Source organism: Callospermophilus lateralis, chromosome 15 (assembly GCF_048772815.1).
Source record: "Callospermophilus lateralis isolate mCalLat2 chromosome 15, mCalLat2.hap1, whole genome shotgun sequence".
Lineage (NCBI taxonomy): Eukaryota > Metazoa > Chordata > Mammalia > Rodentia > Sciuridae > Callospermophilus > Callospermophilus lateralis.
Genome location: NC_135319.1, coordinates 66,846,769 through 66,872,360, shown reverse-complemented (window position 1 = coordinate 66,872,360; position 25,592 = coordinate 66,846,769). Strand labels below are relative to the sequence as shown.

At 34.3% G+C, this 25,592-nt stretch overlaps 1 protein-coding gene across 2 annotated transcripts in view; it reads left to right on the top strand.

Moving 5' to 3' along the window:
* Chuk (component of inhibitor of nuclear factor kappa B kinase complex) overlaps nucleotides 1–25,592 on the top strand; it is a 43,863-nt gene that overhangs the window by 16,380 nt on the left and 1,891 nt on the right. Inside the window, exons 6-20 of one of the 2 annotated variants that reach the window (XM_076835007.1) lie at nucleotides 1,780–1,869; nucleotides 2,003–2,127; nucleotides 2,307–2,414; nucleotides 3,165–3,300; nucleotides 8,496–8,690; nucleotides 9,836–9,938; nucleotides 13,171–13,294; nucleotides 13,820–13,971; nucleotides 16,694–16,755; nucleotides 17,686–17,795; nucleotides 18,440–18,489; nucleotides 22,345–22,441; nucleotides 22,757–22,904; nucleotides 23,448–23,561; nucleotides 25,477–25,576. In XM_076835007.1, the coding sequence (XP_076691122.1) occupies nucleotides 1,780–1,869; nucleotides 2,003–2,127; nucleotides 2,307–2,414; nucleotides 3,165–3,300; nucleotides 8,496–8,690; nucleotides 9,836–9,938; nucleotides 13,171–13,294; nucleotides 13,820–13,971; nucleotides 16,694–16,755; nucleotides 17,686–17,795; nucleotides 18,440–18,489; nucleotides 22,345–22,441; nucleotides 22,757–22,904; nucleotides 23,448–23,561; nucleotides 25,477–25,545 (1,683 nt within the window). In that variant the 3' untranslated portion in view covers nucleotides 25,546–25,576. Of the gene's footprint in view, nucleotides 1–1,779; nucleotides 1,870–2,002; nucleotides 2,128–2,306; nucleotides 2,415–3,164; nucleotides 3,301–8,495; nucleotides 8,691–9,835; nucleotides 9,939–13,170; nucleotides 13,295–13,819; nucleotides 13,972–16,693; nucleotides 16,756–17,685; nucleotides 17,796–18,439; nucleotides 18,490–22,344; nucleotides 22,442–22,756; nucleotides 22,905–23,447; nucleotides 23,579–25,476; nucleotides 25,577–25,592 lie in introns of both variants that reach the window. The other variant, XM_076835006.1, reaches the window with a different exon arrangement.

Sequence of the window (25,592 nt, the reverse complement as noted above, 5' to 3'; positions counted from 1 at the left end):
CTCTCTTTAAAAAAAAAAAAAAAAGATGACTGATAATAAGAGCACTCATATTTTTCTTTTTTTTTTTTGTTCCAGGGATTGAACCCAGGAGTTTTCTAACCTCTGAGCCACATCCCCAGCCCTTTTTATTTTTTATTTAGAGACAGGGTCTCACTAAGTTGTTTAGGGCCTTGCTAAATTGCTGAGGTTGGCTTTGAACTCCTGATCCTCCTGCCTTAGTCTCCCTAGCCACTGGGATTACAGGCATGTTATCACCACACCTGGCCCACATCAATTTTATACAAACTCTTAAGTATCCATATCAGAAATGTTCTAGCCACAATTCTTTCTCATATTCTATTAATTAGACAAATAATTACATTCAGCTAATTCTTTCAAATGTCAGCCATGCAGAAGTTTAAATAGTCTCTAAAATAAATAAAAGTCTTTAAACAAACAAAAAATGTATGACTTTTAAAAAAAGGCAAAGAAAGGAACTTTATCTTTCTGTCTTACTAATAGGTATAGAAAATATTATTCTTGTGTTAAATAAATACTTTCACACCAGGACATATTTAACACAAAATAAACCAATTGTTCCATCTCTTACGTTTTGAGCAGAATTTTACAATTTATGAATTATTTCAATGGATATTTTATGATGTAATTACTTTACTTTTTTTTTTATATTTCTACAACACTTTATTTTACTGCATTTTTCCTGACTCTTAGTCTACTGTTCAGCACCATGATTTTCCTTCCTCTACTGACCTTGATATTTTAAACATTTTTCTCTTAATTTTTTTCTGCATTACAAAAGGAACATCAAAAAGTTAGAAATCATAGGTACTCAAATGACTTCACCTGGCCTTATTAACCTTGCATTGGATTATGTTAATATATGTAGATCACAATTGGTCCGTTGATGGAACTTTGATTATACTTCTTCTCATAGGAGCCTTTCATGTTGCTTAATTATCTCTGTGGTTTTGTTTTGTTTTGTTGTAGCTAAAAACTTAATGACATTTTTGAATTTAGGTAGGTGTTGAGTTACATTTAAGGTACTCTACAGTCATGTGATGCTTCTTCAAGTTTGGAAATCACCCTTATTTTTGCTTAATGGACAAATCTTATTCTTAACATGCTAAAATAAAAATTATTAGAAAATCTGTATTTAATTTTTCACTATGTATCAGGCACTGTATTAATTTTTAATTTTATTTATTTATTTATTTTTAGTTATACATGGGCACAATATCTTTATTTTGTTTATTTATTTTTAAGTGATGCTGAAGATTGATACCCAGTGCCTCATACATGTGAGGCAAGTGCTCTGTCACTGAGCCACAAACCCAGCCCTGTATTAAGTTTTTTATTTTGACTATTAAGTCCTAATAAATCTGTGAAATAAAGCCAGTTAGAATTTAATTATATAGGAAACTGAGAAGTTAAATAACTTGATCAAGGGCTGGGGATGTGGCTCAAGCAATAGCGCGCTCGCCTGACATGTGTGCGGCCCGGGTTCGATCCTCAGTACCACATACAAACAAAGATGTTGTGTCTGCCAAAAACTAAAAAAAAAAAAAAATAAATAAGTATTTTTTAAAAAAAGATTCTCTAAAAAAAAAAAAAAAAAAAAAAAAACTTGATCAAGATCACATGGCTAGTTAAATGGTGGAGCTCAGACCTAAAATATATTTGTATTATTTCAGATTGCAAGGTCATTACCACCACCATCCCCACAGCCTAAGGATATTATTGTCTTTCCCTTTCAAATATTTCAGCCATTTTCTTTTGCAGGTAATACATAAAATAATTGATCTAGGATATGCCAAAGATGTTGATCAAGGAAGTCTCTGTACATCTTTTGTGGGAACACTGCAGTATCTGGTGAGATATGTACTATTTCTCTGAATTTAAATATATAAAATTCTTATTCTTATTTCTGAAGGTCATGAATACAGTAGTACAAAAATAACTTCCCCTTACAGTTTTGGCATTTAAAGCATTTTCTCTTTTTAAGGCCCCAGAGCTCTTCGAGAATAAGCCTTACACAGCCACTGTTGATTATTGGAGCTTTGGAACCATGGTGTTTGAATGTATTGCTGGATATAGGCCTTTTTTGCATCATCTGCAGCCATTTACCTGGTAAGACATGGATAAGAACTTTGTCATTTAATGGGAATGGAAATTTTTTGGTTGTTTCCTTTTGTTTCCCACTTTTGTTATTGGTATCGTTGCTTTTTAAAATGCAGAATTGAATAAAATAAGTGGCAAAAATAGTAAGAGAGTCAGGTTGTCAACTGAGGTATCTTTTGTTTTTATAGGCATGAGAAGATTAAGAAGAAGGATTCAAAGTGTATATTTGCATGTGAAGAGATGACAGGAGAAGTTCGATTTAGTAGCCATTTACCTCAACCAAATAGCCTTTGTAGGTAAGTGTACTTTATTTGAGGAGGTTTGCCTCAGTTTCTCCAAGGTTATAAAAGAACAGTAGTGTAGTTGTTTGTTTCAAGTAGTGTTATCCAGTAGAACTTTTTGTCATGGTAAATATTCCATATTAGTTTTAGCCACGTGAGGCTTATTGAGCTTTTGAGCACTTGCAAGATGGCTAGGGACTGTGGGAGTAGAGCTCAGTGTTAAGAGTACTTTTTTAGCATGCATGAGACCCTGGATTTGATTTCCAGTACTACCAAAAAAAAGAAGAAGAAGAAGAAAAAAGAAAGATGGCTAATGTGATTGAAGAACTGAATTTTAAATAAATAGTAATCGACAACATAGTTGTAGGGGAACTGAGAATTATTGCCGATCAATTTGATTGGCTTAAGTGCTGAGAAGATCCCAGGGATTAAGAAGTAAATGGTCACTGGAGAGTAGAATCGGACTCATCTGTTGAATCTGCCAATAACAAATTTACATATGTGGGTTTGGGGATCTAGGATATGCCAAAGATGTTGATTAAAGAAGTCTCTGTACATCTTTATTATCGCTATTTTATTAAGTCCTCTGTGAAATAGATTAGAAAGTATATCCCCTGCAATTTTGTGACTTATTTGAAAGTAAGATATAGAATGGTATGGATAAGTGATAAGAAAGGAAATAGACAACCTACTAAATTATTTTTTTAATAATACTAAAAAAAAGTGGAAAATAATGATATTCATCATATTTTGTACATTTTCTAGTTTAATAGTGGAGCCCATGGAAAACTGGCTACAGTTGATGTTGAATTGGGACCCACAGCAGAGAGGGGGACCCATTGATCTTACTTTGAAGCAACCAAGATGTTTCCTTTTAATGGATCACATTCTGAATTTGAAGGTTAGTTTTAAGGGGTGTATTTCATATAACCTACTATGAAGTTAACAAGTTTACTTGGAAAAATGAACATAAATATATTTTAGTAATCTTTTCCTGATATTTATTTGAAAAGGCAAATTATGTTCTTAGAGCTGATGCTTCATTTCTTTAGCAAGATTTTTCAGTTTGCATCTAAGTGGCCTTTGCTGCTTATTCCTTTGAAATTTCTTTTGGATTTTTCCATTCCTGTATTGGTGTCATTTATTACTTCATTCATTTAGGTTTAATTCTACTGGACTTGGTTTGGTGAGGGAGGTTCCTTCCTGGCTTTTAATTCTTTATATTTACTCTCCATCCTGTAGTCTGTCCCATATGAACTACCCCTCATCTTCTGAAAATGCTTTTATATTCTTCTATCCATGAAATCAAAACAATTGTTTTTGCTTACTAAGACATATCTAAACTGATCTTCCTGGTTTTTTGGGGGCTTCCTAATGTAGATTCACCCCAATCAAGTATGTGTCTTTTCCTGATTTTCTCGACCTTTACCTCACTCAGAGGTAGTCACTGGTCACTGTGTCATGCCATCAAACACCTTGTGTATTTTTGCACTTTGATGAATGTTATTCTCTAAAATATGATCTCCGTCTGTACACATATCCTTACCTACACAGGCATATCTTAAACTTGCTTTTTTTTCCCCCAGTGGTCTCTGCAACACAGTTTGTCACTTAATCCTATTTTGTATATTCTTTAATTATTTCTTATCTTCTACTCATGCTTCTCCACTTAGATTTTCTTCTTCAGTGCTTGGTTGGTTTTACTACTTTTATTAATAATCACTCACCCTAACCTGACTCCATTTCTATCCTGGCATTCTGTTACAGGTATGTATCAGGTTCTCAGTAATTATTCATTGATATGAATGAGAGGTGTAGATCTTTTTTTTTTTTTCCAATGTCTTTATTTTTATGAGGTGCTGAGGATTGAACCCAGAGCCTCATGCATGCTAGGTGAGTGCTGCACCTCTGAGCTACAACCCCAGCCCCAGTGTAGATCTTTTATATTGTATACCCAGAAACAACCCTCATCTGCAGTCTTTCTGTATGTATTGAGTGCCAATAGTATACAGGCTTTCTAACATTAAAATGAGAATTCATATTCATGTAAGGTTTTAATCTGATCTTGGAATACTTGATTAAATGTGAATTTGAGGGCATGTTCATGTCATTCTTGATTAACACTGAAAAAATAGCTGGCTTCTTGATTTGGTTTCATTCCTCGGTGTGTTAGCAAAGCTTGGCTTGGTGAGATCTTTAGCTTTATGTTGCCTTTGAAAGTTTTGGTTGTGCACCACTCATTTTCCTTTTTTAGATTTGTGATAGTAATTATGGCATCATTCCTACTTGTCTGTGAGCGTGTTTGTCATAGAGCATGGAGAAAGATTTCTCATTATGGGGTTTATGCGTCTATAGACTTTAGTTATGTTTGCATCACCACTACTTACCTGTCTATAAATCTGAGCAGGTGTTTACTTTCTCTTTATTTGGGGAATAGTATTATCTTCAAAGGATCAATATTATTGTGAAGTTGTGCAGTATAAGGTTAAGTATTGAGTACTATTCATGATAATCAGAAGGTTTCAGGGACACTTCCTAAATATAATAATAGGGATGATTTTAAAGAATAAGCAAGAGATAATTAATTTTAAAACATTAAAGTTAATATTATTTATTAAAGGAAAGTCTCTTAATGTTACGCTAAGAGAAATATTGATAATTTTGTTATGACATTTGGAATTTACGTTAAAAAAGATCAGTTTTAGATTATAAAAGCAGTTTGTTATTTCTTTAGCACCACTTACTTAAGCATTAGTGTCAGGATTTGTAAAAAGAAATAATAATGCCCTTCAAATTTAAAAAATTCTGCACAACAAAGGAAATATTAAATAAAATGGATAGGCAACTTTTAAAATAGGAAAAAATATTTGCAAAACTTGTCTGATATGGGGTTAATACCTAAATTTGGCAAGGGACCTATACAACTGAATATGCCAATTACAAATAACCTGATTAAAAAATGGATAAATGAGCTAAATAGACACTTGTTAGAAGAAGAAATTCTGATGGTCAACAGGCATTTGAAAAGGTGCTCAACAATGCTAATCATTAGGGAAATGCACATCAAAACCACAATTTGGGCTGGGAATGTAGCTCAGTGGTTTTATACTTGTCTACCATGTTCAAGGCCCTGGGTTCAATCCCCTATGCCACAAGAAAACCAACCCCTCCCCCCTCCAAAAAAAAATATATAATGAGATGTCACTTTGCTCCTATTAGGATGGCTATTATAAAAAAGACAAATGGTAGTATGTTAGCTTTCTCTTGCTGTGGCAGAATACCTGTGAAAAATAACTTAAAGGAACAAAGATTTATTTTGGCTTATGGTTTCAATCCAGGGTCAGCTGGCTCCATTGCTGTGGGCCTGTGGTGAGTCCAAGCATCATGGTGGAGAAAGCATGGTGGAGTAAATTCTCATCATAGTGGTCAGGAAGCTGGGGGAGGAAAAGGCCAAAAACAAGATATAATCCCCAAGACACACCCCCAAGGACCCACTCCCTTCAAGTAGGTTCCACCTCCTATAGTTTACACTAACCCTAATAGTTCATTCAGCTATGAATCTATTGATAGATTAGTCCATTATGAGATTTGAGCCCCCATGATCTAATCACTTCCCCAAGGCCCTACCTTTAACATTGTTTTATTGGGAACCGTGCCTTTAACACATGAGCCTTTGGGGGACATTCCAAATCCAAATCTAACAGGTAGCAAGTGTTGGCAAAGATGTGGTGAAAGAGAACCCTTGTACACTGTTGATGGGAATATAATTATACAGACATTATGGGAGACAGTATGAAAGCTTTCTAGAAAATTTTAAAAAAACTATCATATGATCTAGTATTCCTACTTCTGGATATCAAGAGGAAATGAAAAATGAAAAAGGATTATGAAGAGATCTGAACATCTGCAAACATTATTCACAATAGCCAAGATACAAGAAACAACCTAAATGTCCTTCAAAAGATGAGTGGATAGGGAAAATATGGTATATACACAATGGAATATTATTCAGCCTTAATAGAAAAGGAAATCCTGTCATTTAGGACAATTAATAAACTTGGAAGACATTGTGCTAAGAGAAATACATAAAAAGAGATAATGTATGATCTCAATACATGTGAAATCTAAATGAGTCAAACTTGGAGTGTTGCCAGCTGCCCAACATGGGTGCATGATAGAGATGTCGTGTCTCCCACTCCGTCATCCTTAGGGAGGTTTTGTGGAAAGTACAGTCCTGGTCCTAGTCCTGGTTGTAGTTGGTCCCTGGCAATGAACCACCTGGCCAAAATTTTAAAAAATAAATAAAAGTCAGACTCATAGAAGCAGAGAATAGGATGATAGTTACCAAGGGCTGATGGCAGAAGGGAATGTGGTGATGTTAGTCAAAGGTTATAAAAATGGTAACTATGGAGAAGTAGTAGATATATTAATTAGCTTAAATGTGGTCATTTTATAATGTATATCAAAATATCACATTATGTATCTTATATATAATTTTTACATATCAAAATTAAATTGCCACAAAATCAAGAATTTAAAAGACAGAAAAAATATATACTTCAGGAGAGGGGTCTTGGAGGGGGCATATAGATGACATAAAATTGACTCTGTGTAAGTGATGGTTGAAACCAGGCAAGGCATTCCCAGGCTTTGGAGTGGGATTATGATACTGTTATCTACAATTTAGTGTGTTTGAAAAATGTCAATTATTCAGTACTGGGGATCAAACTCGACCTTGCACATGCTAGGTAAGTGTGCTCCTGTGAATCTACATGCCCAGCTGTCAATATAATCTGTGTGTCGGTTGGGCAGGGATTTATGTGTGCTGGGGATTGAACTTGAAGCCTTACTGATGCTAGGCATGTACTTTTGTCACTGAACTATACCCGTGGCTCCTTGTATTTTAAGAGGAAAGAAGAAGAAACGAAGCCTTTTTATCTACCCCACCTGTCCCAACCATCCCTGTGCTGGGAATCAAATCCAGGTCCTCAAGCATGCCAGGCAGGCACTCTAACACTGGGCCACATCTCCAACCCTAATGCTTTACTTTTGTAGCAAGGATTTCCAGCAGAGATACTTTTAATCATTTGCATATACTAATCAATGTAAGGAATCAAGAAACATGTATTAATTTTGTATGGCTTATCTAAGGATAGTGGAAGGAAAAGAAGTATTGTGTTCAAAAGACTGACCTCCAACTCTGTGACTGTCCTTGCTTACCTGGAAATACCTAGATAGAGCCCTGCCTGACTTGCCTATATGAGGCTACCATCCTTGGGACTTTATGTGAGAGTAATAAGACTGTTTTCTTATCCAACTGTGAGCCCTTAGGTAGGTCACTGCTCAGGGATTTGATTGCCTTGCAAGGGTAACAACACTTTTTTTCCTGTTGAAAAAGTAGCTTATCTCTTCTACCAGATGATTATTTCTTGAGGCAACATGAGGTAGTAAAAATTTCAGATTCAAGCTCTACCAGTTATCAGCTGTATGATCCTTAACAAACTATTTAACTTCTTAGAGCCCTGGTTTCTCTCTCTGCTAAATAGAAATTGAGATTTAATTAATTGGGGATGTTATGTGAAAGCACTTAACTCTATGGTTGATGTAAGTTAGGCACTTCATATATGAGATTGTTTCCTTCTAGGTCTGTGATAATGTTTCTCAAATAAGTATCATTTTATTTTTTAATTAGAATTTTTATTACTTGATGTTGTGCAGCCTTAAAACTGAAATTTTATTTGTTGAAACTAACATCTATTGTAGTAGAAAGGTAAACTCTGTTTTTTGTTTTTGTTTTTGTTTTTTTCAGTTGCAGTGGGACCAAGACCTTTATTTTATTTATTTATTTTTATGTGGTGCTGAGGAACAAACCTAGTGCCTCGGACATGCTACGCGAGCGCTCTACCACTAAGCCACAACCCCAGCCCTCTAAACTCTGTTCTTTAGTTTTCGGAATGTCCATTTTTGAAATTACAGATAATCTCACTTTGGAGAATGAATAATGCCTTTTGTTCATATTCCCTTCTTAATATCTTGCACTGAATCATTTACAAAGAAAATGATCAATGGATGTATCTTTTTTTCCTTATTATACAGATAGTACACATCCTAAATATGACTTCTGCAAAGATCATTTCTTTTTTGTTACCACCTGATGAAAGTCTTCATTCACTACAGTCTCGCATTGAGCGTGAAACTGGAATAAATACTGGTTCTCAAGAACTTCTTTCAGAGACAGGAATTTCTCTAGATCCTCGGAAACCAGCCTCTCAATGTGTTCTAGATGGAGTTGTAAGAAATTCTTTTTTGTTTTTAATTGATATAATATTTTTACTTATTTATAGGGTATAGTATTAATTCAGTACATGTATACAATATATAAAGATCAAATCAAGGTAATTAGCATTTCTGTCTCCTCAAATATCATCATTTATATGTGTTCACACCCTTCAAGTTCTTACTTTAGTTGTTTTGAAATGTATAATCAGTTGTTGTAGACTATAGTTACCCTACTGTGCTATAGAAAGGATTGTAAAAGAATTCTAGAGTGTGATAAGATAAGAAATCTGTACAGAGGAATTGGGTGCTCTATGACTGATTTGATACATAATTGGGATTCCTTGGGGAATGTTATACATCTTATATAATTTTTTAAGTGTTGCCTTACTGGTGACTCTTACAATTGTTTTGCAAGGAAAACAAGGTATAAATGATATGTTTATTGTTTTGAACTTTGTAAGACTTTTTCTTTGGTGCCAGTTATCTCCTACTTTCTTTTCCTTCTTGTATTTGAAGCCTAGGACCTTGAAATTAGACTAGCAGTCTCATAGATCCTGCCAGAGGATAGGTGGGTGGTAAATATGATTGTGTCATGACTTTTTTTCTTTTTATGGCATTATATAGGCATATTTTACATATCGTGTAATTCACCCATTTCAAATGTACAACTCAGTGATCTTTAAAATAAATTTAAATTAGTTTAAAAACATTTCCATCTCAACAGATCCATCATGTCTGTTAATTGTTACTCTCCCTTTGGCCACTAATCCACTTTCTATCTCCATAGATCTACCTTTTCTGAACATTACATTTAAGCAGAATCATAAAATATAGTCTCTTATGTCTAAATTCTTTAATTTAGAATTATATTTTTAAGGTTCATCCATGTTGTAGCATGTATTAGTACTTCATTCCTTTTGATTACTAAATAATATTTTCATTTTATGGAAATTTGCCTTTTCATTTTATTCTTTTGGGATGGTGGTCATTTTCATTTTCGCACTTTTCCCCGTCTCTAGGTTTAGACCTTAAATCTATAAAATGTAGCTTCATATACATTGACTTTGTTCATTTGCATTTCAAAGTAAGAAATCTGGTACTAAAATATTTAGAAAGGCTAGGGTTTTCAAGAACAATTTTAATTGTTTCTTTTTCAGAGAGGCTGTGATAGCTATATGGTTTATTTGTTTGATAAAAGTAAGACTGTATATGAAGGGCCATTCGCTTCCAGAAGTTTATCAGATTGTGTAAATTATATTGGTAAGTATAGTCCATTTCGTGGCTAACCTTTAATCCTGAAATAATAGTATTGATTCTCAACATGATTAGTAAAAATGGTGTTTTTAGTGTTTTTGTTTTGTATCTCTCATAATTGAGGTTTCTATATGTGGTAAAAAATAGATTTATGTAGTTTGGAAAGTGAAAAGGTAGATTTTAAATCACTACCTGATTCCTCATTTAGGAGGACAGGGCTCTCACAGGTAAGAAAATGAAACTTCTCCCTTAATTAAATCTACTTTTGAACTGTTCCTTCCTTATATATAAGTATTTATTATCTATGAAATTTTATTTCCTGCCTGCCTCCCTGCCCAGGGATCTGAACCATGGGTTTTATGCATGCTAGGCAAGTGCCATCTACCACTGAGCTACATTCTGCTCTCAAATATTTATTTTAACTTAAGAATACTGCTTGATGATCAAATGTTGTAATTTATCCTATGAAGATGATTCTTTCTTTGGAACAAGTTAAATATTTAATGAATTTATGTCTACTCAATCTAAAATTGGGTACTAAATTATAAAATCAAGAACAAAATTGGAACCAGGCCAGGTATGGTAGGGCATGCCTGTAATCCCAGCGGTTTGAGAGGCTGAGGCTGGAGGATCTTGAGTTCAAAGCCAGCCTCAGCAACTGAGCAAGGTCCTAAGCAACACAGTGAAATTTATCTCTAAATAAAATATAAAAAAGGGATGGGGATATGGCTCAGTGGTTAAGTGCCCCTATGTTCAATCCATGGTACCAAAAAAAAAAAAAAAAAAAAATTAGAACCAGGTATAGTGGCACATGCCTATAATCCCAGCAATTTGGGAGGCAAAGGCAGAAGGATCACAACTTTGAGGACAACCTCTGAAACTTAGTAAGACCCTTCTTCAAACATTAAGCCAGGCTTGGTCATGCATGTCTATAATTCCAGCAACTCAGAAGTCTGAGGCAAGAGAATCCAAAGTTTTATGTCAGCCCCAACAACTTAGCAAGGCACTAAGCAACTTAATAAGACTCTGTCCCAAAATAAAAAGAGTTGAGGATGTGGCTCAGTGTTAAAGCACCTCAGGATTCAATCTTTGGTACCAAAAAATAAATCAATCATTTAAAAAGGCTGGTGATGTAGCTCAGTGGTATAGAGCACCACTGGGAGGGTTTAATCTACAGTACCAAAAAACAAGAACAAATTGGCATGGTGCTAAAATACATGTAATCTTTACAGTACTGTGTTATCTTTTCATTAGCTTTCTTTTAAATCAAAGAATAGTTTCTATTCCTCAAATTTATGATATACATATGTGTGTATATATGTGTGTATAAACCACACCACAGTCAAGACAGAGAACATTTCCTTTACCTCAGAACTTTCCCTCATTCTTTTTTCAAGTCAACCCCCTTCCCTCAGATTTTGACATTTTTTTGCTGAAAGACTTATTAGAACCAGATTTATAGAAAAATTGAGTAGATAATAGAGTTCTCATATAACCCCTTCCTTATACATAGAGTTCTCCTGTTATTAACATAGTAGTATGGCACATTTGGTACAATTTTGAACCAATGGGTTATTATTAAGTAATATTATTTAGATTTTCTTAATTTTTACCTTATGTATTTTTACTGTTCTAAGATTCAGTGAGGCTACACATTGCACTTAGTTGTATCTTTTCAAGCTTCTCTCTGCTGTGTTAGTGTCTCAGAATTTCCTTTAATTTTGATGACTTTGACAGTTTTGAGGAGGATTGATCTAGTCTTTTATAGGATTCTGATATATTAGAATTTCTTTTTTTTTTCCTTATGATTTAGACTGAGATTTTGTGTGTGTGTGTGTGTGTGTGTGTGTGTGTGGTGCTGGGGATTGAACCCAGGGCCTTGTGCATGCAAGGCAAGCACTCTTCCAACTGAGCTATATCTCCAGCCTGATTTTGGTGTTTTTGAGAGAAAGATCATAGAAGTAAAGTGACATTTTTATTGCATGTTAAGTACATACTATCATAGTACATGTTTTATTACTATTTGTATTGACCTTATCACCTGGCTGAAGTAATGTTTTTAAGTTCTCTCCAAGTAACAGTTAATCTTCCCTCTCTCCCTTATGCACTCTATTCTTTAAAAGGAAGTCACTGTGTAAAACCACACTTAAGGACTTGGAAGTTAAGCTACACTCCTTCAGGGAAGAGTATCTACATAATTCATTTGAAATTCTTCTACATGGAGCTGGGGTTGTGGCTCAGTGGAGGAGTGCTCACCTAGCATGCATGGGGCACTGCATTTGATCCTCAGCACCATATAAATGTAAAATGGAGAAATTGTGTCCATCTAAAACTTGAGAATAAATATTTTTTAAAAAAGAAATTCTTCTACATGGGAGATTTATATCTTCTCTCCCATATATTAATTTATTCAGTGATTTCTTTTCTGTTGATTTCAGCTCATGGATAATTATTTTATACTTTGAATTATAATCTAATACTAGTTTATTTGTTGCTTAAACTGTTCTATCTAAGGACATTAAGGACTTTTCTCACTGGCTCTTCTACCTATTTTACATGCCCCCATCAATGAATTGTTTTTTTATTTGTTTTATTTACTTATTTTCATTTCTTTAGTACTTCCTTATATTCTGGCACTGCTTTATAAGTTCATCTTATATGTTTTCTGCTCCATTCTTAAAGCAGCTCTTTAAGAACCCTAGTTCCTTTTATTAGAGAATAAAGAATGGGCAAGAGATAATAAAAAATTAGTTTTTAAAGTCTTGCATAACTTATTAATATGCCATTTATTCTGTCTGCTTTCTTGAAGCTGAGTTGGTGGTCAGAAGATGATATTTATTATTTAGAAACAGGAAAGACTAGTGGATTGTGGAGGAGATAGGACTTGATTTAGAACTTGAAAAGATTAAAGAATTTGGATTAGCAGAGAGAATAAAAGAGAATTCCAGATTGGAAAGAAACAAGAAAATAGGGCAGATATAGGAATAATCTATAACTGTGAGGGTAGTGATTATGCCATTCACTTTTATTTTCCCTTGCATTTGGAACTGGGCTTATGCATTGCAGGTACCCAGTAACCTTATTTGGAAGTGGAAATGCAGAAATACTTTCTAATATCTGTTTCTAGCATTTGTGGAAATGCTGTTTTTGTGGACAAGAAATCACAGAGAGTAGTAAATGCACTGTAACATTGTCAAAAGTAACTCACCTCCCATTTTCCTCATCTTTTTGTCTATAGTACAAGATAGCAAAATACAGCTTCCAATTATACAGCTACGCAAAGTATGGGCTGAAGCAGTGCACTATGTATCTGGGCTAAAAGAAGACTATAGCAGGCTCTTTCAGGGACAAAGAGCAGCAATGTAAGTGGAGTTTGTTCTTTATAAACACAATATCATGTGCAAAATATACTCAAGAATTAATCTTGGACTGCGGTTGTAGTTCAGTGGTAGAGCACTTGCCTAGCACGTATCCCATAAAAATAAATAAATAAATAAATAAATAAAGGTATAAAAAATGCAATATTACATAAAAAAAGAATTAATATTGCCAGTTTTCACTAATCAATGTTGCATGCAGTACTAAAATATTGAACCAATTTGAAATGTAATATTCTGATCAGACTTATAGATTTCTTATTAATGGTCTGAAGCTGTCCAATTGCAATGACTTACTTAGTAGTAGATCCTGTGTCCTAGTATAAGATTGTTTATCATATAATATCAGAGGCAGGAAGTCTTCAGAGACAAGATTCTAGAGATGAGTTATTTTTCATAGATTGATAGCAGACATTTAGATTTGGGCCTTCAGTAATTTATGTTTTAAAATTTTTATCCAATGTTTCTGAATGCTGGTAATATTTTTTGTTTTGTTTTGCTATGGTTTAGGTTAAGTCTTCTTAGATATAATGCTAACTTGACAAAAATGAAGAACACTTTGATCTCAGCATCACAGCAACTGAAAGCTAAATTGGAGTTTTTTCACAAAAGCATTCAGCTTGACTTGGAGAGATATAGTGAACAGATGACTTATGGGATATGTAAGTGTCTGGGTATAATGTGTAAAGGAGTGTTTAGCCTCTTGAAGCCATCTGATGTCTTACCTTCTTGACTTGCCAGTTGTCACTTACTTTCACATTTAAAACAAGAGACAGGATAACTTAGATCATCATAAACCATGTTTGTTTTGTATATTAACTCTTTTTAAAAATTCCTTAGTTGAGCAATTTAGCTTCATAATTGAAATGAGATTATTTAGCTCCTTTTTAAAAAGGCTAAATAATATTAAAACAATTAAAGAATCTGTGAATTTCAAATCTTGTTTTAAAAATAAATACAAAATCTATACTGGATATAAAATCTATACTAGGGCAGTTTTTTAGCCAGTGCTCTGGACTGACTGTTCATGTCCCCCCTACCCAAATTTATATATTGAAATAACTAGCTCCCACCATGATGGTACTTGGAGATAGGACCATCAGGAGGTATTTAGGTCATGAGCATAAGAGCCCTCATGAATTAACTTAGTGCCCTTATAATAGAGACCTGAGTAAGATTTCCTTATCCTTTGTGCCATGTGGGGACATAGTGAGAAAATAGCCATCTATGAATCAGAAAGTAGCCTCTCACCAAACTCCAAATCTGCTGGTGCTTTGATCTTGGATTTCCTGGCCTTCAGAACCAAGAAATAATTTTTTGTTGTTTATATGCTACCTAGTTTATGCTTTTTTGTTTATTTATTTTGTTTTTAGCATAGCAGTTCAAGTGGACTGGCATAAACAACTTATTTTATTGTCAATAATAAAACAAATAATTCCAAGGTTGTTTTCTTCCAAACCATTTACAATGGAGTCCTTTTCTTTTTTATTATATGCAGTCTCCAGATTTCTAATATTTGATCTTCCTTGGAATTTACTAAGGAACTGTAAAAAGCACAGTTAAAATTCAATTAAAGAGTTGGTTATCGGGGCTGGGGATGTGGCTCAAGCGGTAGCGCGCTTGCCTGGCATGCGTGCGGCCCGGGTTTGATCCTCAGCACCACATACAAACAAAGATGTTGTGTCCGCCAAAAACTAAAAAAAAAATAAATATTAAAAATTCAAAAAAAAAAAAAAAAAGAGTTGGTTATATAATTGATGTTTTATTTTTATTTATGTATTATAGTCATTCTGGTGAATAACATTGCAATTATTTTATTAAAATGTCTCTCACTTTACATATATGAATATACCACAGTGAATTTTACCTTTATGTATGTCTATAAAGCACTAATTTAAAAAATATATAATAAATAGAAGAAACACCAGTAAAGTAGAGGAAGGGAAATAGGAGGAGGGAGGAAGGGAGGGAAAGGGGTAGTACTGGGGACTGAAATGGAGCATATTATATTTCCACGCTTCTAATGATTATGTCAAAATGAATTCCAATGTTATGTATAAGTATAATGCACTGATAAAAACATTTTAAAAAATCTTTGACTTGTCAAAGGTGTAGTGTATAACTGTTAAAAGAATGAAATAAGCTGGGCATCATGGCACATGCCTGTAATCCCAATTTGGGAGGCTGAGGCATGAGGAGTGCAAGTTCACTAGACTCAGCAACTTAGTGAGGCCCTAAGCAACTTAGCAAAACCCTTTCTCAAAATAAAAAAGGAAAAGGGCTTGGGATGTGGCTCAGTGGGAAAGCACTCTGGGTTCAATCCCCAGTACCCAAATAATAATAATAATAATAATAATAATTATTATTATTATTATTATTATTATTTCTATTATTAAAAGATCATTTGGACCTTTAATTGGCAGTGCTACTTTAAGTAGTGGGAAAACTGAAAAAAAATAAGTGTGTATATGATAGTGATATCCCTTGGGGTTTAATGTAGAGGGGAGGAAGAGAGTCTTTTCTTTTTTTATATATCCTTTTATACTGTTTGATCTTTTTTTAGGGAGGGAGATGTACCAGGGATTAAACTCAGGGGCACTTGACCACTGAGCCACATCCCCAGCTCTATTTTATATTTTTATTTAGAGACAGGGTCTCACTGAGTTGCTTAGCCCCTTGCTTTTACTGAGACTGGCTTTGAACTCACAATCCTCCTGTCTCAGCTTCCCAAGCCATTGGAATTACAGGCGTGCACCACTGCACCCGGCATACTGTTTGATCTTTTAAAAACATGTTCGTGAATTACTTCTAAATTTTTTTTAAAGAGAAAACATCTGTATTACTTTCTAGAACTTCTACAACAAGATACCATAAACTGGATGCCTTTAAATAATAGAAATGTATTGTCTCACAATTCTGGAGGCTAAAAGTCCAAAATCAATATGTTAGCAGAGCCATCATCTCTTTGACACCTGTAGTGAAGAATCCTTCCTTGTTTTATTCTAGCTTCCTCTGGTTTGCCAGTAAACCTTGATGTTCCTTGGCTTACAGTTGCAGCACTTTAATCTGTGCTTCTATCGTCATATGGCATTGTCCCCTTATGTATCCGTATTCTTGTGTCTCTTTTAATAATTACACTGCTCATATCGGATTAAGGGCCCACCCTTCTCCAGAGCATTCAGCTGATTATATCTTTTATGACACTATTCCCAATAAGGTCACATTCTGAAATATTAGATGTTACAACTTCAACATATTTTTGGGGAGAGGGGACACAAAATACATGACAAATCTTTGATGTTGATACAGCAAGGAAGCAGGCAGGCTAGTAATTAAAGCTATGGCTATTTCTGAGATAACCAATTTAGAATTTTTTTTTTTAAGCTTCAGAAAAAATGCTAAAAGCATGGAAAGAAATGGAAGAAAAGGCCATTCACTATTCTGAGGTAAAAGCACTGAGCTGATTCTTTGAGCTTATTAATCTTGATGTCTCCTTTAGAAATTGCCTTTGGGTTTGATATATAATTTTTTTTGTATATTTGTCATTCTTGAATTTCAGACAGATAACCACCTAGTAGATGCTTTGTATATAGAGAAGAAGGTACTGTAATAGATAAAAATAAGGACTTTGGGCAAATTACTTGATTTCATGAAGCTTCAGTTTCTATTATATTATACATATTATATTTTAGTAGGATTATGAAGATGGGAATTAATAATAAATGGTGGTTATCACTATTATTTTTATGAATTGTTTAGAAAAGACAGCTGCACATCCTGGTTTACCTGGGATAGTCCCAGTTTATACCTGATGTCTTCCTATAATTATCAATAGTAGTACCTTTAAATCTCAAAATTATACTGGTTTAGACAATAAATTTATATAGCCTGCCAAGGTATAGATCATTCTCCAGGTAGCAGATTCCTTCCGTATCTTGTATGTTTGTCCATGGTCCTAGCTTATTGCTGTCCTTAGGGTCACATTCTGGGGTCAGTAGATATTTCCTGGAGGATATGGGTGGGGTGGTTGATATCCTGAAGCTCAGTTGCAAGCAGTACCGGTTGTTTTGGTAGCTACTTTTTTTGCCTTGTTAGTAACACATCTACCTTTTTGCTTCTTTAGAGGAATAAGAAAATGTTCGTAGTTTAATATTGTCAGGGAAGAAAAAAAGAGAAGTATAGGAATAAGTATGTTCTTATGTGAAAGATTGTCAGAATCAAAGGATAAAAAAGTTTTAACAGAATTAGTGTTTTATATTATTTAGTTCTACTACTACCACAACAGACCATTCTCTGTCCTTATAAAGATCTGAGTTTTGTTTTGTGTTATGTCATAGTAAGTCCATTATTTTCTTCGTGTTTTCATCATATTTTAGGTTGGTGTCATTGGATACCTTGAGGATCAGATTATGTCATTGCACACTGAAATCATGGAGCTACAGAAGAGCCCATATGGAAGACGTCAGGGAGACTTGATGGAATCTCTGTAAGGATGTACTTGTGTTTTGGACCTGATGTCTATAACTTTTTGTACCATTGTTCTTTCTGCTTTTATCTGAAAGGTTTAGCCTCTGTATGGCTCTTTGCTATAGTTTTACTTCCTCTAAATGTATTGGCATCATGTAAAAAGAAAAATATTTCTTAGTCACAGGAAATTTTGGAAATAACTCTTTGGATTGACCCTCTCTGCCCTTTTTAATTGAAGCATCTTTTTCTTGTGTTAGAAATCTCCAAGTATATCTAAATTACAAACTGTTTGCCTACTTTACTTCTGGCCATGCTATCGCTTACCTGCTTTAGTGAGTTAACTTATGAAGCGTCTGGATTAGAAACCAGATTAAATCTTTAATTGCAAGCCATAGGTTTTACAAATTTCACTGTTTCTGTTGAAAGGATGTTGTATTTGTGGTGGGAGATCAGAGCAGATGTGAAGTATATTAAACTTCACATTTTAGGAACTTGTATTATTCTTGCTTATAACTCAGTGAAATGCTCTGTAATATTCATTGGTGATTTATATTTGCTTTAAATGGAATCATTCCAATCACCAGGGGTATTCTTTTCAAATTATGGATTATTGAAGTCACTAAACTACTTTCACAGAGAAGCATGTTTTCTCTTTTTTTGAAGGGAACAACATGCAATTGATCTATACAAGCAGTTAAAGCACAGACCTGCAGGTAAGTTACCTCTGTCACAGTACCTGATGGCATTTTAGGAACCTTCACTAGCCTAAGAAATTTGAGGAATTTTAAATTTTTAATAGGGGGTGTGTGTGTGTGTGTGTGACAGAGAGAGAGAGAGAGAGAGAGAGAGAGAGAGAGAGAGAATCGAGCAATTCTAGGGCCTATACATGCTAGACAAGTGCTCCACCAATGAGCTATATCCCTAACTCCTAAATTTTAGATTTTTAAAAAAATATTTTTTAGTTGTTGATGGACCTTTATTTTATTTATTTGTATGTGCTTAGAATCAAACCCAGTGCCTCACATATGCAAGTGCTCTTCCACTGAGCTACAAAATTACTGTTGAGTATTACCATTGAGATAATGATGGTATAATAGCTTTAAATTTGCAATGATTTAAGAGATTAGAAAGGGAAAGTAATAAGGAAATTGAGGTAGAAAAGTTTTTTAAAAGGAAGTGAAAAGAATGAATGGAAGAAAAAAAAAGGAACTCAAAGAAGAGAAAGAGGAAGCAGAAATATCTGTGGAAAGATATGAGTGGTGGGAGAGGGGCACTGCTGCTTAAGATTAGAGAATTTGGAAAGAATTTGATGCAAATTCTATGAATGGTGAGAGAAAGCCCATGTGCTAGGCAAAAGTGATTTACCTTGAAAATGCTGCCTTCATCTGCATTGGTCATTGCTTGTATAACTGGCAAAACAATTCCTTTTGAACATCTGCTAAATATAGAGCATACTCTGCTGGAAAGAGCACAGGTTGGAAATCTGAAGGCTTGAATTCAAGATTGGGTACTTTATTGATCAAATTATCTCAGGCAAATCTTCCCATATCTCATTTTCTTTTTCTATAAAATAGGGTTAAAACCTAGCTTTCCTAACTCAGTTGAGTGTGTTGTAGCAGGATAAGTAAGAAAGCCAAGGTTGGAATCCTAGGGAATACCAACATTTACAAAGTGAATTGAAGCAGAGGAACCTGCAAAGAAGATTGAGAAATGGTCTGAGTACATCATAGAGGGGATTTTAAGAAAGGAATAAAAGAATTTCAAGGAAAAAGGAATCAGTAGGATCAAATGCTTAGAGATATGGATAATGATGAAAATGTTAATGAAAATATTCAATTGCACATTATTGGTGACCTTGCAAAGTATAACAGAAACCAGATTATATTAGGTTGAGGAGGGACTAAGACAAGAAGAAATGGAGAAGTCTAGGCCAGAAGTTCTCAAAGTGTAACTCATGGACCCCTGAGGATCCTTGAAATTTTTCAGTCTATGAGGTCAAAATTATTTTTCATAATACTAGGATATTATTTTCCTTTTTTTTTTTTTTTAAATATACTGACATTTCCCACTAAGGGTTCTAAAGCATTGTTGGGTAAGCTGGCTTGCATCTTAGTATGAATCAAGGCTGTAGGACAAGACTATGCTAATAGTCATAGTTTTTTACAATCATGTATTCATACGTTTTAAAAAATTTTTTGTAGTAAATGGACAGAATTCATTTATTTATTTTTATGTGGTGCTAAGGGTCAAACTCAGTGCCTCACACATGATAGGCAAGCGCTCTGCTACTGAGCTACAGCCCCAACCCCTATTCATAGTTTTTTTAAAAAGCCAGTTTCATTTAAGAATGATATAGCATTTAAGATATAGCAGTAAAAAATAAATTTTAGTTAAGTCTCAGCCCTTGAGTACATATCGTTTTTTTTTTTTTTTTTTTTCCTTGATACAGAGGATTGAACTCAGGGGCACTCGGCCACTGAGCCACATCCGCAGCCCTATTATATTTTATTAAGGTTAGAGTCTCACTGAAATTGCTTAGCACCTCGATTTTGCTGAGGCTAGCTTGTTTGTGATCCTTTCCTGCCTCAGCCTTCCCAGCTGCTGGGATTACAGTTGTGCTCCACTATGCCTGAATTGAGTACATATCTTCTTAATATATTGTGTGATGAAAAGGGAAGTACTTATAAAGTGCTTCTGCTATATAGTGAAGTATGATGGTTATCTTAAAACCACTTCACTAATTGTTTACATTAGGTGTCTTGCCTCTTCTTTCATAGAATACCCTTTTTCTTGAAAGAATTACTGTCAGCCACACTATGATTAGTGGAAATAAAAAGTGAAGCATGTTTGTGGCTTTAAGGGAAATAACATTGTCATCAATGATAGAATTCCACATTTCAAGCAAAAAATTAGAATTTTAGACACCTTTATCTAACAAATATAGTTTGTTCATTTCTTAATACTTAAAGACTTATAAGATTTATGAAATCAAAAAGATTTGCAAAATATGTAAAACAATGCCAGTTTACTCACTAAAATTTTGTTTTAGATTACTTTTAATAAAAATGTTAATAGAAATAGTTTATTTTTGTTTTTATTTTTGCAGTAGTGGGGATTGAACCTAGAGACACTGAGTTCAGTGTCCTCTGAGGTACATACCTAGCCATATTATTTTTAAAGTTGTGAAATAGGGTCTTGCTAAATTACCCAGGCTAGACTCAAAATCATAATCCTGCCTCAGCCTCCTGAGTTGCTGAGTCATGTGCCACCATACCTAGCAGATTTGTTTTAAGTGAAATTAATACATAAATACTTTAAAATTTGTTTTAATTTCTGAAAAACCCTTTGGGTTATTCATATGTTGAGTTTATGAAATAGTCCTGAGACCAAAAAGTATGAGAATTGCTTATCTAGACTATTCTTTTCAGATGTTTGTCTGTTTAAGGAAAGAAAAAGGTGAGGAACTAAAAGGAGATGCCTCAAGGGAGGTTAATTTTCAGTAGGAAGATTTAGCATATTTATATGCTTGGTAGTCAAAAAGCCTGTGTAAAGGAAGTACTGGAACAGATTTGGCTTGGGAGAATAGTGGGAGGGGCTAGCCTGATGCTACTGATATTAAGAGGAGGAATGGGTATAGATACAAATGCATTTGTGGGAGTAAGTGTTAGAAGGTCAAGGTCTTACTGTCTTATCGCCTTCTATTCTGAAGTGAGAAATGAGGTTAATTTTAATTCAAGAAGTGATGACTTTAGATTTGAGGACTGTGCTAAAGATTTTTAAAAGCTGGTGTGTACAATGGAAGATGTCACTAATCCAGAATATATTAGGAATACAGAGCAAAAGTGAAAATATGTGAATAAGTAGTATTGGAAACAGAGTGTACAATAATAGTTTTTTGATGATAGTAACTAGCTCAGATATAGTTACAGTAACTGACAGAGCAGATGATTGTACTGATCTAGGATTAGGATTTTACTGATGGAATAGAAAAGATAAAAATGTTAGAGATAGTAACTAGGGACTCAAGTGACAAGTTATGATTGAAGATTCAAAATAAAAACAAGTCTTAATTCTTTTTTCTTTAATCAGTAAATATTTGACTTCTAGTCTTCTGATCAATAAATCACACATATAATACACATACACACACACACACACACATACAATACACAAACACATTTAACTTTTTCGTATATAATTACCACTGAGTTCAGAGATAAAGTACTTCCCTTGCACATATGAGGCACTGTGTTCGATCCTCAGCACCACATAAAAATAAATAAAGATATTGCGTCCATCTTAAAAAAAAAAAAAAAGGAACTAGAACTAGGTAAAATTAATAAAAAATAAAGGTTAGTTTCTTTAAAAAAAAATAATTACCACTGAGCTATATCCCTAGCCCTTGAATTTATTTGTAGATAATCTTAAAGCCTTTATCTAATTTTTAATTTAATAATGGAGGTATTTATTAGTTTCATATTTTTAGGAGTTTTCAAGGAATTTGTTATTTAGAGGCTGATATGTTCTATAAAAGAGAGGTTATGCCCACTGACCAAAGTCTTTTATAGATCACTCCTACAGCGATAGCACAGAGATGGTGAAGATCATTGTGCATACTGTGCAGAGTCAGGACCGTGTTCTCAAGGAGCTCTTTGGTCATCTGAGGTAGAAAAATTGCTTTATTTCTTTTCTAAAAAGCCAGTATAATATACATATATATTGTTCTTTTCAGGTAATATGTTCTTTTTCAAGCATAATACCTTTCTTTGGCAACTATACTAGGCCAAAGAAAATTCTGGCAATATATTGGATAACTTGACCACAGTTGCATATACTTATAAATACTATTTGTATGTGTTCCTTTGGAGCTCAGTCATTAAATGTGATGCTAAGTATGGTTCATTTCTCCAACTGGGTGTGGAGTATGGTGTACCGTTTTGAGGGATGTGACAGTATCTGACACTGATTTAATCTCTCCAGCAAGTTGTTGGGCTGTAAGCAGAAGATTATTGATCTACTCCCCAAAGTGGAAGTGGCCCTCAGTAACATCAAAGAAGCTGACAATACTGTCATGTTTATGCAGGGAAAAAGGCAGAAAGAAATATGGCATCTCCTTAAAATTGCCTGTGTAAGTAATTATTAATGAATCATTTAATGTGACATTAAATTACGGTTATTCTCTACAAAAGGGATTTTTATCAGCATGAGCTGTGTCTTCTTGATGAAATGTACTTTGTATTGAATTGATGTTCATGTTCCTTGCCTAGTGTCTGACTAGCAACCAAGGTGCAGGGCTTCTGTATTATCACTCTCCTCTGCAGTCCCTCTGTTTTTATAGTCCTCCTGGCCCTGGATCACTATGGTATTGCAAACCAACTTGAGGAAAGACATGATGCACAAATTAATGAAACCAGCCTTTGTTCACCTGGGCTTTTCCCCCCTCCAATTAAAATGGTTTTAGAAGAGTAGACATTTGGTTTTAGTCAATGAAGAAAAGGGCCAAGAACATAATAGGTAGTAGGGGTGTATAAAGGTAGGAAAAGTTTTATTAAGAAATATTCTGGTTGTCATATAAGTAGTGATAGAAATATAAAGTTGTATATGATAAGAAAAATTGTGTGAATCAGCAGAGGTGCTGCATATAATCTTGTTGATTTTAATCCCCTTTCAGACACAGAGTTCTGCCCGGTCCCTTGTTGGATCCAGTCTAGAAGGTGCAGTAAACCCTCAGTCATCAGCATGGCTGCCAACTTTAGCAGAACGTGAACAGCCTCTGTCATGCGTGGTAACTCCTCAAGATGGGTGGGTTCACTTTGTAACAATAGATAGTTGTTTTTTCAGAGCAGTTGTAGGAATGAGGCAACAGAATATAGTGGTTAAGGAAGTCGTCAGTGCCTTCAGACCAGGTTTGAGTCTTGACTGTCCCTCTCTAATAATCTTGGGCAATTTACTTGAATTTTTTAATTTTTTTTTTTTTTTTAGCCTGTAAAATGAGAATGTCTTAGAATTGCTGTGAAAGTTTGATTGGACAATGTATATAAAATGCTGGGAAGCAAACATTTAGCAGTTATTTCTTATAATTATTAGTACAATACAAGTTCTAAGACCTGTAATCATTTTTCTCTACAAGAAATTTTGCATTTATCATTTTGGGGTCCTTGAGTGCCCTTTTAATAAATTGTTGAGATCAATTTTACTTTATAACTTAATATTTCTAAAAATCAGACTTTTTTTAGTGCCTTAAATCAGTTTTGCAAATAGGATCTCAAGTTTGAAGGCCTGTATTTTCTTTTATTAGTTCCTACTCTTCTACTAAAAGCTGAATGACTATTAATCTCTATTATTTTCTTATAAGATGTGTCATAATCAGAGCCAGTGGCTCTTTGCTAGCTTACGTATTGTCACTTTTCTCACAACTCATGGAGCTCTCTACAGCACTAGCATTTCCTGGAATCTCCTCCAATAATTAGTTTTGCAGAAGTACAGCCATTGTTACATCACTGCTCAGGTGGTCATGCAGTTGCACACTTTGTACTCTTTTTATGAGAGAAAAAGCACATAGCAGGAAGGCAAGCTGATATCTGGTATTTTTTTAAGGAAAGCAAATTCCAGATACATCTTGGGATCATTATAGATTTGACCCAATGTATGTATGATACATCTACAAGTATAGTATAGATTATAATTAATTATATAGACTTTAGGAAATATTCTGTTAGAATTGAAGGAAGTAAATTTTATTACATTTTTAACCTTTTGCTTTTATTAAATAGGTTTGTTAGGGGATGCTAGTGTCACCTCTACAAGTAATTTCTAATAGGAGGGTGTGGTTTTTTGCAGAAGTGTACCTAATGGGCTTTTAAAATATATTTTCTGTAGAAATATATTATTAAAGGAAAACTTATTTTAGTTTTAACTACCAACGATTAGGAGCCATTAGCCTGTTTTTTCCATCCATTGAATAAGAGTTGAATCAGCATTTTGATCTAAGCTAATAGTGGCTATAATCCTGGCCTAGAACTGACTAAGATAGAGGAGGGACTGAGGTTTGGTAAGAGGAAAGTGTGAAGGAGAAAATCTGAACCAGGGTCTCCATCAAATTGAAACTTCCAGGATACATCATGGTTCTAGGTAGCTCTCCTACTCCACTGTTTTCTTCTGTGATTCTCTGTGATTTCCTTTTCATTTCTTCTGTGATTTCCTTTTCATTTCTATCATCTGTAGTTTGCAACCAGTTTTTCACCTTCCCTGATCTCTGCAGAAGAGATTGTATTTTTGAATCTTCTCTCCTACATTTGTGTTTGTGAAGTAAGCATGCTAGTGTTTTTGCTATTTGTAAAAGGAAACATTCCAGAAATAAATTTTGTCTGTACCACAAGGATCTTTCTCCCTGACACCCAGTTAGCATTTTGAGGGGAGAAAATTGTGTGTGTATGTTTCAGAGGAAAGTATGATTGAAGTTTAGTGGATTTATTATGAAAGTTAGGCAGTTATAGTGGACTTATTATTAAAGTTAGGCGCAGGCAGCAGAGACTCTGGCCCTAGATGGGAGGGAAGAAACTATAAAGAGTATAGGAGTCAGCTGCTTTGGGTGCTGGGCTATAGGAAGGGCAGTGATCTTCCTGACCTAGAAGAACAGAAAGTAGAATTCATATGCCCCTTTGCTGAATTTGAAAATATTTAATTCTTTTATCCCACAGGGAGACTTTAGCACAAATGATAGAAGAAAATTTGAACTGTCTTGGCCATTTAAGCACTATTATTCGTGAAGTAAATGAGGAACAGGGCAGTAGTATGATGGTAAGTTTTATGTGGA